This window comes from Amblyraja radiata, chromosome 22, assembly GCF_010909765.2.
Source record: "Amblyraja radiata isolate CabotCenter1 chromosome 22, sAmbRad1.1.pri, whole genome shotgun sequence".
Lineage (NCBI taxonomy): Eukaryota > Metazoa > Chordata > Chondrichthyes > Rajiformes > Rajidae > Amblyraja > Amblyraja radiata.
The window spans coordinates 43,228,886-43,243,388 of record NC_045977.1 but is presented as its reverse complement, the minus strand read 5'-3'; the positions used below and the strand labels follow the sequence as shown (position 1 = coordinate 43,243,388).

The window sequence follows — 14,503 nt, the reverse complement described above, 5'->3', positions numbered from 1 at the left end:
TGCAGATGCCGAGAGGTGTGTTCAGCTCTGGCTGAACAACTTCTAATCCTGTGTGTGGACTCGATAAGAAGAAAATCAACCAAAAATTGGCACCAAGCTAATGAGCAGATTTTAGGGAAAACTTTCTCAAAGGGATTCAGCAGGTCAGGCTTCCCCTCGGTGTGGGCTAGATTGTGGGTTTCCTCTAGGTGTTCTGATTTCCTCCCATACCCCATTGATGGATGGTTGTTGGGTAAGATAAATTGTTCTTGTGCATGTGGGTAGTAGGAGACCCAGGCTGGTGTTAATGGACACATACCAGAGAGGAGGTCACAGGGAAAATTCCATGTCACTAGGATGTATGAGAAATGCCATCTGTTCTCTTTGGTTGTATATTGGTGGCAATTGAGGGATACAATCTCTGAATGTTATTCTTACATCAGACATACCTGTAGTTGTGAACTTTAATTCTAATGGAAAGTGGAATGCATGCAAAGTATCTGAGAAAGGGTGGAGGTGGTTTAAAGAGTGGCAAAGTGACAGAAGAAGTTTAATGTGTGCAAAATATGAGAACATTCACTTTGCCAGGAACATTTACCACCAAAAGGAAGGACTTACTTCTTATGAAGGCAAAAGTGTTTTGAAGATGTGAGAAATGATCGAAGATTGTCTGAAATGGTTTGAGAGGATAAATGCTGAGAGCATGTTTCCATAGGTGGTAGTTTCTATTACTGAGGCATGAGAGCCTATTCATTTGAAGTGAGATAAACATACATTTCATTACTTGGATGGATGCAAGTTAATATTACCCAGAGATGTGAAAGCTTACATTGAGTATATCCAATAATGAAATACTGTATATAGATATTTGGATAGCGAGGAAATCAAATGGGATTAGACAGAAAATCAATCATGGATTTACTGAATGACCGAACAGGCATCTTGAACTGTGTGACTTCTGCTTTGCATGTTACTAGGTTTGTAATTTATTATTAAACAAGCTTCCCTCAACAATAGTCGTATTAAAATTTGAACCTTGCATTTACTAAAATGTTCTGCTAGGTCAGATACTTTACATTGTCTGGTTCTTACTTTATTCTTTCAAAGGCCAGCACAGATATTTTGGAGCAGGATGAATACAACTGAACATACCAACACAGTGATCAATCAATATTTAAAATAATATACTGCATTCAGTGAAACATGAACAGTCTTGCTTGTGTAAGGCCTGACATTGAATACCTTTAGCATAACTTCTGTGGATTTGCGTTGTATTATTCGCAGAATTATTGAACATCATTTGGAGGTTAAAATGAGCAGGATAATTAAGGGGATGATATTTCTACTGATGCGAGTCCAGAAATAGAGACCTTCAAAATAGAGAGCTTCAAAATAATGGATTGGTCATTTAGGACTGAAATGAAAAGAAGTTCCTTCGCCAACAGAATGGTGGAATCTGCGGAATTCTCATTCCCCCCAGGCTGTGGATGCATAATCATTGGTTGCATTGGGTGGATGCCTCTTCAGAGCCAAACTATACAGGGATAGGACAGGGAAATTGTGCTGTGATCTTGCTGAAGGGTGGCACAGACTGTAAGGACCGAATGGCCTTCTCATGCTTTTATCCCTAATGTTCTTTTGTTGTTACAAAAGAGATCTGACCTATCTGTTCACAAAGGCATCCCATGTCAGTGATATAATGTTGCATTCTAATTCACTCTGGTAGATCTCATTATTTATTTTTGACATCTGTTCCACTGGAAGATGATAGCACGAGTCATTTATATTCAAGGCTTTATTGAACTGTTGAGGAGATGTCAATGTGCTCTGATACGTTTGGAGTGCAACCTTAGTATGATCGTTCTAAATAGAAAAGTGCTTCAGAAATTCAATACCTTTAGCTTTTGCACAGAAGCAACGTGAATAATATGTGAATATACAGGCTGTCCCTGGGTTACGGACACCTGACTTATGGACAGCCCTACAAACAAACGAACTCTCTTAACATTATCAAATTCAAAAGTCCACAGAACAGGCATGCATTCATTCCTGTGAGCAGCAGAATTACTTTCCTCTCCACCATATCAAGATTGTTTTTGTGTATTTTTTTTCAACGTGTTTAAAACGACTGATGGATGTCTGTAAAAGGGAAACCCATTCATTACCAGGAGATAGCCAGCATTTAATGCTAATATTTTTAAGGATTTGTAAATATGGGAAAGTAACTATAATATTGTGTAAGGAAGTAGAGGTGTTGATGAGCTTTCTTTGTAAATGCACCAATGTGCTGGGCCCAGGACACACCTTTAGAGATATGCATGCCCAGGAACTTGAATCTGTGACTCTCCATCACCATTTAAACAGAGAAGGAATAATAATCAGATGGATCATCTGCAATGGACACAAGCACTCAATCTGGACATGACAAAATTATGGAGAGAGATACCTCGCCCTACTTTGTCTTATCCACCCCTCTACAACCTTCCTGCAGTTTGATACTTCCTAAATTTTCTCTCCTTCATGGTTCTGACAAAGAATATTCAACCTGAAATATTCAACCTATTTCTTTGTTAACAGATGCTGGGTGATCTGAGTATTTGCAGCATTTTTCTGTTTAAACAACTGACCTGGTTCCCTCTACTCCTGTGCAGTACCTGACTGTACCTTATTTTCACAGCACATTTTCTATCCCAACAACTGTAACAATTTTTCAACGTGGTAAATTTCCACTTAATAACAACGGATGTCTTGTTTATCTCTTCAAAGCCGTTCAATTGTAATCATTAGATGGACAAAACTGTATGCTCTGTGCTTCACTGTCTGAGACATTCTGTTTGAACCTAAATGCCCAACTGTGTGCTTCCAGTGGTACGTAACATGTGGTCCCCTTCTTCCTTTGATCAAGTCAATTAACTTTCACAGGTTGGAAAAGTTAAGAGAAAGCAGCAGGATTGATACACCAGCAGAATTTGGAAATTTGGATAATGAATAAAGAAGGACATATTTCTACAAAGAATTTGGGCAGGGGATGGGAACTAAATGGATTGCTGCTTTTCAGAGTGGACCAAAAGCACCCCTGTAGAACTGAAAGTTCTATCATTCTATTTTATGGGTCTATAATTACAAAACTAAAAGTACCAAATACATCCACCTTTAGCCATATGCCAAATAACAGGAGATACAATATAAGCCTGCATTTTACCTTCAGTGTACAAAGTGTACCACAACACCGGAGTGAGTTTTGTAGTAGGCGTTGTCCTTTTACATTGTCATTGGCCCTCTTGTCATGAAGAATGAGCAGCCTGCCAGATTGAAGAAATCTCATGGGCAAGGAAGTTTGAAATATTGATTATTACGTTTTTACTTATTCTGCAGAAAGTGGAATAAAGATTTGGACATATGGACACAAGAAGAAAATTGAAATATCATGAAAATAAAAGAATAAATTTATTTTAAATATGATAGCATTTTTAACTCTTAAAGCCTTTTGCAACAATGATCGTGTAATTATAATTGAAAACCCAGTTTTGCCCCTTGGAGGATGAATGAGCAATTTCAATGGTTATTATACAAGTATAATGATTTGTAAGATTGCAGTTCAAGTCATATCACTGACGTTTTGATGATACTGTACTTGTGAAGGCTGTAACAATGTAATTTGTGTAGACGTAGGCTGTCACCAGCTTTCTGATGTACAGATTTAACTGAACATTTGGGGCAACATAAGAATTTATGTTCAGTAAAAAATAATGATGGTAAATGTACCCTGATTATAATCATAGATTTGGGTCTGTGACATATCGAAGAACAGCTTGTAATTTATCTTAAACAAAGTAATATAAGGATCTGAATAAGGATCAAAATAAGGATCTGGCAACTAATCTGTAATTAATAAATGTTAATAAAAATAAGTTAGGATCCAAATTTGATTCTTTATGTTGTGCAATTTTGTATGTAGGTAATTTCAGTGTTAATTATAATAGGTTGAATCTGAATTTTTAACTTAAGTATTGTGTTTTAAAAAAATATATAAATTATGATATTTTTATAAGTGATATACCAAGATTTTATATGTATTTATGATATTTGATATGCCATGCATTTTTAATGTAATGTTGCCCCTTGTCTGGACCTTGAGTCCGTAATATAGTTTATTATTATTTATTATTATATTTCTGATTAAAACTAAACATGGCTGTCATTCTGATCTATAAACGTCTTTATTTGAAACAAGAGCTCGTTTAAGAACTCAAAATCATCTTTAGCAGGAGAATATCTTAAAAAATAATCTGTTTGAATTGAAATATGGATTTTTTTCTGGTGTTTAAATTATGTTGTTTAATTTTAAAGGTTAGATGCCTCAACAGAAGCAAACAGCTTTGACTTTGGACTAGAAAACCCCACCCAATAAAAACATTTTTGCACAATGAGCCAGCAGGAAGAGAATGAGTGCTTTGAAAACTATGCATATCACCACTCCGAAACACTGGAAATGGACAGAGGGTATGAATTAAACAAAGAACAACTAGAGTGTAGTAATATGTGTTAACTGTCTATTATTGTAGCTGTGTATAGTAGCCCAAGCATCTCTATTTTCTTGGCAATTGTACTCAAAATGTTCAATGGATTCTGTTACATCAAGGGTTCCCGATCTGGGATAAATTTACCTCGTAATTTACCAGGGGGTAAATTTAGCCTACCCAGGAGGTAAATTAGTTGATTCTGGATTTGTACATATTTTTTCTCATTGACTGACTGTGTTTGGTTCTGGTATACCGGTATCTGCTCGTCATTAATTGTTCATAAATAAGTGAAATAACATTGTTATGTGTTATTAAAGTTGCCATGGGTAAACGGGACAAAAAAGGTTGGGAACCCCTGTGTTACATAGTCTGGTGTAATGTGAGCAGGTAAGCAGGTTTGTCATTTCATTTCCATATCAGATTGCCAGCAGTTTCCAGGAAATCTACCACTGCTAACCCTTCTTATGTATCCATTGTATCTGAATTGAACTGTACTATATAGGTACATAACAAGGACTGAGTCGGGAAACTTAAAGATGGAGAACACAGTGCATGGGAGGAGTTTTAACTAAAAATGGATGATTTTCAATTTGGCCTGTTTCCTGTTATATTTTCTGTTTATGATTACCTGGCTGTCTTAGTTCATGTAAAAGCTTGTTTAATGAATACTGCCAGAGAGCAGAGGTGACTAATGCATTCCATACTCTCGTTCAGAGTTCAACGACTGTCACAGCACCAGAGTGGCAACAATCAATCAGAAGTATGAATGACAAGCTGACCATAATCAATTCTCAAAGCCTAAAGGGCCTGTCCCACTTGGTAGTCATTCGCGCGTCATTTACGCGACATAATTTGCGCGTTGTGACGCGCACGTTTTGCGTGCATGGTGCGCATTACTCGCGCGTGGCGACGAAGGCAGTGACACGCAGTCGCGTGCGGCGCCCCAGGATTTTGGGATGTACAAAATCTTCGTGTACCATCTGCGTGACGTGCAAATGACGCCCAAGTGGGACAGGCCCTTTAAGCTTCACTGTAGGTTTTCCAATGGTCACTCACTAATTAACAGTTCAATCAATACTTTGCACTTTCTGTACATTTTAAAATGCAGAAATTGGTACATTGAGCCTTTACCAGAATGCCAACGCCCAAACTTACAATCATTTTTGATTCTGAACTGTTAAATTAATTTAATTACGCAAGCTTTGCAACACGTCACAACATTATTCTGCTTCTCAGTCACTGTAGTGAGTGCAGCGTAGGTTCGCAAGGTTAATTCCCGGGATTGCGGGACTGTCATAAGTTGAAAGAACGGAGCGACTGGGCTTGTATACACTGGAATTTAGAAGGATGAGAGGTGATCTTATTGAAACATATAAGATTATTAAGGGATTGGATGCGTTAGAGGCAGGAAACACGGTCCCGATGTTGGGGGAGTCCAGAACCAGGGGCCACAGTTTAAGAATAAGGGGTAGGCCATTTAGAACGGAGATGAGGAAAAACTTTTTCACCCAGAAAGTTGTGAATCTGTGGAATTCCCTGCCTCAGAAGGCAGTGGAGGTCAATTCTCGGGATGTTTTCAAGAGAGAGTTAGATAGAGCTCTTAAAGATAGTGGAATCTTTATGGGATATAAAGAGCTAAATTCCAACAGAGAATGCTGGGGAAGCAAAATGTAATTCTAAGAAATGCCGCCAAATTCTTTTAAATTCTTTTAAATTCTTTTAAAACACCTATTTATTTTTACTAATAAGTGTACATATGTGTCAATGTTTGTCGTGTTTGTATTGTTTTTAACCGGAGGAGATGTAATGGAATTTCGTTGCACAGTATTGTGCAATGACAATAAACGTATTCATTCATTCATTCATTCATATGGGGAGAAGGCAGAAATGGGGTGCTGGCTCGAAGGGCCGAATGGCCTACTCCTGAACCTATTGTCTATCAGTTACCTCTGCTCTCTGGAAGTATTAATTAAACAAGCTTTTACATGAACTAAGACAGCTAGGTAATCATGAACAGAAAATATAACAGGAAACAGGCAGAGTGATGAATGGAGGTTTTGGTAAACATAACATGGAGGTTCATCGCCTTTAAAGACAACTAGAGAAATCATGGACTTGGTACAGTGAGATGAAAGGAGAATATTTTCTTTAAAGGGCAGTTCTAGGGTGTTCCTGACCAATTCTGACTAATAATATTAATACCACTTTAAATAAATCATAAGTAGCAGGAAATGACTGCAATGTTCTGAAAGCTTCAACTCCAGAATTGACAAGATAGTACCTCTAGTAAATTTATTTCCATCCAGTTATCTAATACTTCAAACAAATGATTAGCTGGAACTATCAGTTATAGATGTTGAAATCCTGAAAAAAAACTGGAAGAATTCAGAAGGTCAGGCAGCATCTCTGGAGGGAATGGACAGACGACATTTTGGGTGGGGACCTTTCTGTGACAATTTAATTCATTTAATTTCGATTTGAAGAAGATTAGTAAGGGTCAACTTTATAATAGCAAAAAGCGTATTTGATAAATATATGTTTAAGAAAGAACTGCAGATGCTGGAACAATCGAATGTAGACTGATATTATCTGAATATTATCTGAATGGTGGCTGATTAGGAAAAGGGGAGATGCAACAAGACCTGGGTGTCATGGTACACCAGTCATTGAAAGTAGGCATGCAGGCGCAGCAGGCAGTGAAGAAAGCGAATGGTATGTTAGCATTCATAGCAAAATGATTTGAGTATAGGAGCAGGGAGGTTCTACTGCAATTGTACAGGGTCTTGGTGAGACCACACCTGGTGTATTGCGTACAGTTTTGGTCTCCTAATCTGAGGAAGGACATTCTTGCCATAGAGGGAGTACAGAGAAGGTTCACCAGACTGATTTCTGGGATGTCAGGACTTTCATATGAAGAAAGACTGGATAGACTCGGCTTGTACTCGCTAGAATTTAGAAGGTTGAGGGGGGATCTTATAGAAACTTACAAAATTCTTAAGGGGTTGGACAGGCTAGATGCAGGAAGATTGTTCCCTATGTTGGGGAAGTCCAGAACAAGGGGTCACAGTTTAAGGATAAAGGGGAAATCTTTTAGGATGGGATGAGAAAAACATTTTTCACACACAGAGAAAGGTGAATCTCTGGAATTCTCTGCCACAGAATGTAGTTGAGGCCAGTTCATTGGCTATTTTTAAGAGGGAGCTAGATGTGGCCCTTGTATCTAAAGGGATCAGGGGGTATGGAGAGAAGGCAGGTACAGAATACTGAGTTGGATGATCAGCCATGATCATATTGAATGGCGGTGCAGGCTCGAAGGGCCGAATGGCCTACTCCTACACCTATTTTCTGTTTCTAGACAAAAAATGCTGGAGAAACTCAGCGGGTGAGGCAGCATCTATGGAGAGAAGGAATAGGCGACGTTTTGGGTCGAGACCCTTCCTCAGACTGATCCATATGTTCATCTATATTACTAAAAGTCTGATCTTCATCACTTCCTGTTGTTCTGTATATTGATTTTAGAAAAAAATGCTGCCACTTACGGCTGTGATTTTTGGCCATCATACTCAGAGTCCCTTTCTGCTGCGCAGGACAAGAGGATTTTTCCCATCAATGAAAAATAAAAGAGTTAGTAGTATTTAAAAAATGTTGAGATTCTCTCTCCTGAAGGCCACACACCTTCCGGAGGGACTATAAAACCGGGAAGTGTTGAGTGCCTCGATAGTCTCTGCAAGATGGGGGAGCGAGAGGGTCCCATCTCTCAGTCTGAGCTGTGAATAACACTGAACACATGTCTACTAAACTGGAAGTGGTATACTGACCTGTTAGTGCCCTTAATGTGGTTTGAAAATATAGTTTAGAAATGCTAAAGCTGTGTTGCCTTTGGTTTGGAAATGCTAAAGCTGTGTTGCCTTTGGTTTGGAAATGCTAAAGCTGTGTTGCCTAATTAAAGTTGCCTTGCCTAATTAAAGTTGCCTTGCCTAATTAAAGTTGCCTTGCCTAATTAAATTTGCCTTGCCTAATTAAATTTGCCTTGCCTAATTTAAGTTGCCTTGCCTAATTTAAGTTGCCTTGCCTTCTATATAATTAAAAGTCTAATCTTGACCACTTCCTGTTTGCGCTTTATATTGATTTTAGAAAAAACGATGCCACTTTTGCCATAAATAATTTGTTTTCAAAACATGTTTAATGACTAGCAGTTTGGGTTCATTAATCACGTCTCTCATCTAGGTTTTGAATTGGGACCTGCACAAGTAAGCAAAGAACTTCAGATGGTCATAGAATGATAGAGCTATACAACATGGAAACAGGCCCTTCAACCATCTTGTTCAAGCCGACCAAGTTGCCATACTGGGCTCGTCCCATTTGCCTGCATAGCCCTCTAACCCCTTCCTGAACATGTAAACTAATATAAAGCAAACTCCCTTCATTATAAATCCTCTAGCAGTACAGAATTCTGACAGATTTTGTTTCTTGCTACAGTACACAGGGACCATCTACAGCCCGCGCAACCCCACTGCCATCTTCCTACCAGCGGGATGTGTTTCAATCATCAGATGTTTGGAGAAATTGTGGGCAGCCAGAGATTATACAAATGACAACAATTGGCAGAGAACACAGGGAATCAACACCTCCATTCAATCATATGAATGCAAATGAGAATAACACTGGATATGGTATGTTTGTTGTTTTACCTGGGCCTATTCTTTGGAATGGAAATTTATCTTTAAATATTGATTTGCATTTACATGCCTTTACTTTATATTTTTATGCATCCCTCATTAGAATGACATAGTCTTAATTCGGTGTAATTTAGCCAATTACTAAATATCAGTGAATGCTTATGGCAATGATTGAGCATTGAAAATTGCATTTTATTGATTAATGACATCTGGACTAGGGAAAGTATGAGAATCTTCAGCCAAAGTCTTCTTAATGGGCAGCTTGGACCCCAGCGGTATGTACATTGACTTCTTTAACTTCAAGTAACCCTGGCTTTCTCTCTCCATCCCTCCTTCTTCCCAGTTCTCCGGCCAGTTTTACTGTCTCTGATTACATTATCTCTGCTTTGTTGTTACCTTCTCCCAGCTAACAATGATCTATTCTACATTTCCCTTGATCTTCATTCCCTTTGCCCTGTTTTCACACCTTCACACTTCCTTATCTATATATCTATCTATCTCCCTCCCCCCTGACGTCAGTCTGAAGAAGGGTCTTGACCCGAAACATCACCCATTCCTTCTCTCCACAGATGCTGCCTGTCCCGCTGAGCTACTCCAGCATTTTGTGTATTTATTATCTAAGAACGGTTATTGAATACCTGAATCTGATCTTTGCAGCACTGCCTGCTCAATGAGTAACATGTTCTTCACTGAATGATCTTCTGAGTCTTGCATAATTCTCTGTTACAGGATTGAACTTTTTTTGTCAAAATGAGAGAGCTTTGCCAAATTAAATAAATCGTTAAATGGTCATTCAGGGTGAGATAGCATAAACTGGAAAACTTAGCAAATGTTTTACACTGTGCACATATTTTAAATAAAAGTTAATAGGGCTATACTTACTTTCAAAAGCGATCAGAGCTAGTACGTTGCCCTCTTCGAGGAGTGGACTGGTTTCCATGGCCTTCAAAAGGTTTCCCATGAAAATTGTCGCTTTTCCAGATCTCATCGGTCATTATGCAATTTTCTGGAACATTAATATTGAATGTCATTGAATATTGAAGTTAAACACATTTGACATATGAAGGAATGGTGAAGAAGGGTCGAGACCCAAACCATCACCCATTCCTCCTCTCCGTTGAGTTACTCCAGCATTTTATGTCTATCTTCAGTGTAAACCAGCATCTGCAGTTCCTTCCTACACATTTAAAGTAAGATTTTGATTTTGATTTACTGAGGGTAGCATTTAAGCCTTCCCATTATCGATCAGATCATATCATGTCATTGCTGTTTGTAAGACACCTTTGTGCAGAGATTATCTGCCATAATTCTCTTCATGGCCACAGTAACAGGAAACATTCTTCACTGGTAGACCTTTCAAAATGCTTCATTGATGATAGGCATTTCAATACAAAATTGCCTTTGAATAGTTTTAAACTATTACATCTTTGCCCTTTCTTACAAAATAACGTAAGATAATTATTTTTCAGTACTTCACAATTAGACAATAGACAATCGATGCAGGAGTAGGCCATTCAGCCCTTCGAGCCAGCACCGCCATTCAATATGATCATGGCTGATCATCCACAATCAGTACCCCTCCTGCCTTTAGTTCCTTTATTCACAGAAAATCTCGGTATGTCAGTGAAATAAACCCATCCGAATGATAAGGAAGTTAACAGTTCACTCTTGGCATGGACCGGATGGGTTTGGATTTTAGAAAATCAATCAGTTTGAGAAGGTCCCATGAACAGAGACTGTCAAACAAAAATCCTTATTCTGAAGAGATTTTGACAAATTTAGTTTTATGCAGTTAAGTAAGGAAGGCGTTTTCAGCATCCTAGTCATTGAAAGCTGTACACCATTTTCATTCGCTGGGTCAAGTCTAAGTGAACTCTAGAATAAAAGTAACAATGAAAAAGTTTCTGTATTCTGCCCTGCTGATTATTCAATTACTGTAACCATTAGAGCTTATGTTCTGAAATAATTACAATTATGGTGTTTGCTGTTTCCATTGGATAGTTAATCCTGGGTTTGAGCCCATTGCAGACGATTCCTATGGCTCTGTTTCATCAACGTACTCTGCAAGTCATCGCCAAGATTCTTCATTCATTCCCAGCCTCGACAGAAATGTTCAAATTTTAAACCTGGAGCCAAGTAAGTATTATTAATTTTCATTTCCCAAAATTTAATAAATATATGATCAGATCTCTGGCGGAATTACCCACACTGTATCAGTTGGCGGTTTTGGATAAAACTAACATTCATTTAACTTTGAAACCTTGTTTCTACAAAGATTTGTCAAGTGTTAACATACATGCATGCACACAGACAGGCACTTTACCCAGATTTACATAACGTACATTTAATCTCCACACCTACAATTTATAGGCTAACTGCACATTGAAAGATTGGTGATGCATTTCCAGAACCTTTGGCTCACATCTCTGACAATTGCTGCACTTTCACAAATCTATAACTAGCTGCCACTTGCTGTACAACATTCTTTGGAAGATCTTTATTTCTGCATTTTCAGTGACATAAAGGCAAAGTTTTCAACAAAAAGCCTGCATTGTTACAAAATATCTAGACCTTCTTGCAGTATTTTAAAATGCTGGCAGTGCAATGCAGAACGTTTTTTATCACTCCGAAAAAAGAGCAAGAACATTTCTAGGTTCATGAATCCAAAGTTAGGGGATAATGTAAACAGCTTGGATAGATATCTTAAATAATAATGTGATGGTCATAGGCTTGGAATTCTCTCTCTCACAGTTGCTGATGAATGCAAATATTAATTTCAAACGTGAGCAATAGATTTTTGACAGTCAAAATATTATAAAATATGATGAAATGGCAGAATTATAAAGTAAACTCCTGGATCAATCCTGTCCTCCGACAGAACTGCTAAGGACACTAAATTGTGTCCTATCTTTTCCTACACCAGTTTATGGGAGTTACTCAGTTTATCATCTGAGTTTCTATGTAACCCTGACAAATTGGTAATAGCCTATTTGAACCAGAGATGTCTGCTAACTCCAAATAGATTGATACTTGTGATCACCTTTTGGGCAAAATGAATAATTATACTTAGACAAAAAATTGGAATGCTGTATTTGATGGGTGGGAATTCATTTGAAATCAATTAGAATGTAGAGACAATACATGTGTTCCAAAGACTTGTTTGCTAGAATGTATCCATGATTTTGAACATTATTACTTCATTAGTTTGGGGACTGTTTCAAATCTGAATATTATGCCTTTGTGATTCTAGAACTTTTGTAATGTGTACTTTTAAAATGATTTATTAACTGATCTTTCTTTAGAATGCAGGGAGACATTTTGAGGAAGTACCATGTCAATTAACTAGCTACTTTATGCTATTATGTTAGAAATCTGTTTACAAATTGAGATTTTCTTTTAGTTCTTATTAAAAAAAATTATAGAGCTCAACTTTTTCTTGGAATAATTGGACGTTTCTCTACAATTTTGTTGATTACAATAGGCTTTGCAAATTATTATCACAGAGATTATGCAATATAGAAGAAAGTATCCTTAAGTCATTCTAGACAAAAGTAACAATGGTCGGTTAGGTTTCAGTGGATCTTGGAATCTTGGAATCTAGTGTTTCTACGTGGAGAGATAACGAATAATTAAATAAATAAATACAAGAAAGAGAGAGTGAGGAAAATGAGCCAAGACGGCGGAGGAATTAGAGTATGGGTAGAACAAATGGATGGGACTGTGGTGGCAGAAGATACACCTGATGAGAGATTGCCATTGGAGGACATAGTTGATGGATATAATACATCAGGAGAAAAACGGACATTATGTCAATGTTTCCAACAATTCTGGCAACTTTGCGTTGCAGTGGTGAGGTTTTTCTATCACTATTTTACAGAAACGTATCCAGATTACAAATACATTGAAACGCATACACCTCCACAAGATGTTCCTCAGACACCAGGCAAAGTAGAGGAAGATGCATCGACAAAGATCTCCGGTCAGCTAACGATAAATATCGATGAAATCACTTTCTCAAATTTGAACAAACTTGATGAACCACATTGGAGAGGTAATGGTAGATCTCTGAGTGATAGTACTTATTTTTCTTATTATTATGGTCATAAACACTGTGAGATTGCTGGAGCGAGACTTGTATTGCATTATCAGCAGCTTAGATAGGGTAAGTAAGAAGGAAAATATTCCGTTGGCTACGAGGCAAAAACCAGGAGGAAAGGATTAGACAGTAGACAAGGAAACTAATTTTAGAGGGCCATAGGTATCTGGAATTCACTGTCAACGAGGATGATCGCCCAACACCTCCGCTCAGTTCGCAATAAGCAACCTGATCTCCCGGTGGCTCGGCACTTCAACTTCCCCTTCCCATTCCCAATCCGACCTTTCTGTCATGGGCCTCCTTCATTGACTTCTCCAATTTCAGGTAGTCCTTGCTTTCTCCCTCCTTCCCCTCCCCAGCTCTCCCAAAAGCCCACTGTCTCCCCCTCTCACTTTCTAACCCCCCCCCCCCCGACATCAGTCTGAAGAAGGGTCTCGACCCGAAACGTCGCCTATTCCTTCTTTCCATAGATGCTGCCTCACCCACTGAGTTTCTCCAGCATTTTTGTCTACCATTATATTTAAAAGGTATTTTGATGTTTATTTGAGGTTCTGTAGATTACAGACCAAGTTTCTCCAGATCACTGGTAAACCACACACAATAAATCAGGAGAATGTCATTTTGAAAGTTTGAAATAAATAAATTTAATTGATAGAATCATTTCTGATGCAGTGTGTTATTATCAGGGAAGAGGCGCATAAGTATTGGTGCTGCAATACGGATGGCATCCTTGGCTGGTGTGAGCGCACAGGATAGAATACCAGAACGTGAGCTGAGAGAAGAAGAGACAGAAGGTGTGTAGAATGAGTTCAGGTAACATTTGTCCAAAAACTCACACGTGCTGGGTAAATATCCTCAATTACACCATTAGAGGAAATAATGTGATGCCAACACCTGACCTTGTGAAAGGAAATAAATAATTTAAATTTGATTTTATGCAGAAAGGAAGGAGCTTATTGCTGAACTGGTGACCTTATCACCCAGTGAACGGGCAAGGGCCATCCTGGAATTGACAGTGGGCTTGCATGAGAAACGAGAGATCAGGTACAAGTCCTTCAAGGGTGGTTTTTCAATATGGCTGTGTTCTGTTTGTGTGAATACCAATACATTTTCGGTGAGCACACAATGATTACTTCTAGTTTATTTTGCTACTGCCTCAGTTATTCATAATTTTTACATTTAAGACTGGAGTAGAATGGAGAACATCTTGTCATTCAACAAAAGAA

General features: G+C 38.2%; 1 protein-coding gene across 2 annotated transcripts in view; it reads left to right on the top strand.

The window, feature by feature from the left end:
• Nucleotides 1–14,503, top strand: part of tmc5 (transmembrane channel like 5) — a 62,531-nt gene that overhangs the window by 2,048 nt on the left and 45,980 nt on the right. For both annotated transcript variants that reach the window (XM_033041216.1, XM_033041215.1), the window contains exons 2-7: nucleotides 4,330–4,482; nucleotides 8,982–9,175; nucleotides 11,183–11,317; nucleotides 13,059–13,232; nucleotides 13,964–14,071; nucleotides 14,219–14,321. In XM_033041216.1, the coding sequence (XP_032897107.1) occupies nucleotides 4,406–4,482; nucleotides 8,982–9,175; nucleotides 11,183–11,317; nucleotides 13,059–13,232; nucleotides 13,964–14,071; nucleotides 14,219–14,321 (791 nt within the window). In that variant the 5' untranslated portion in view covers nucleotides 4,330–4,405. The remainder of the gene's footprint in view (nucleotides 1–4,329; nucleotides 4,483–8,981; nucleotides 9,176–11,182; nucleotides 11,318–13,058; nucleotides 13,233–13,963; nucleotides 14,072–14,218; nucleotides 14,322–14,503) is intronic.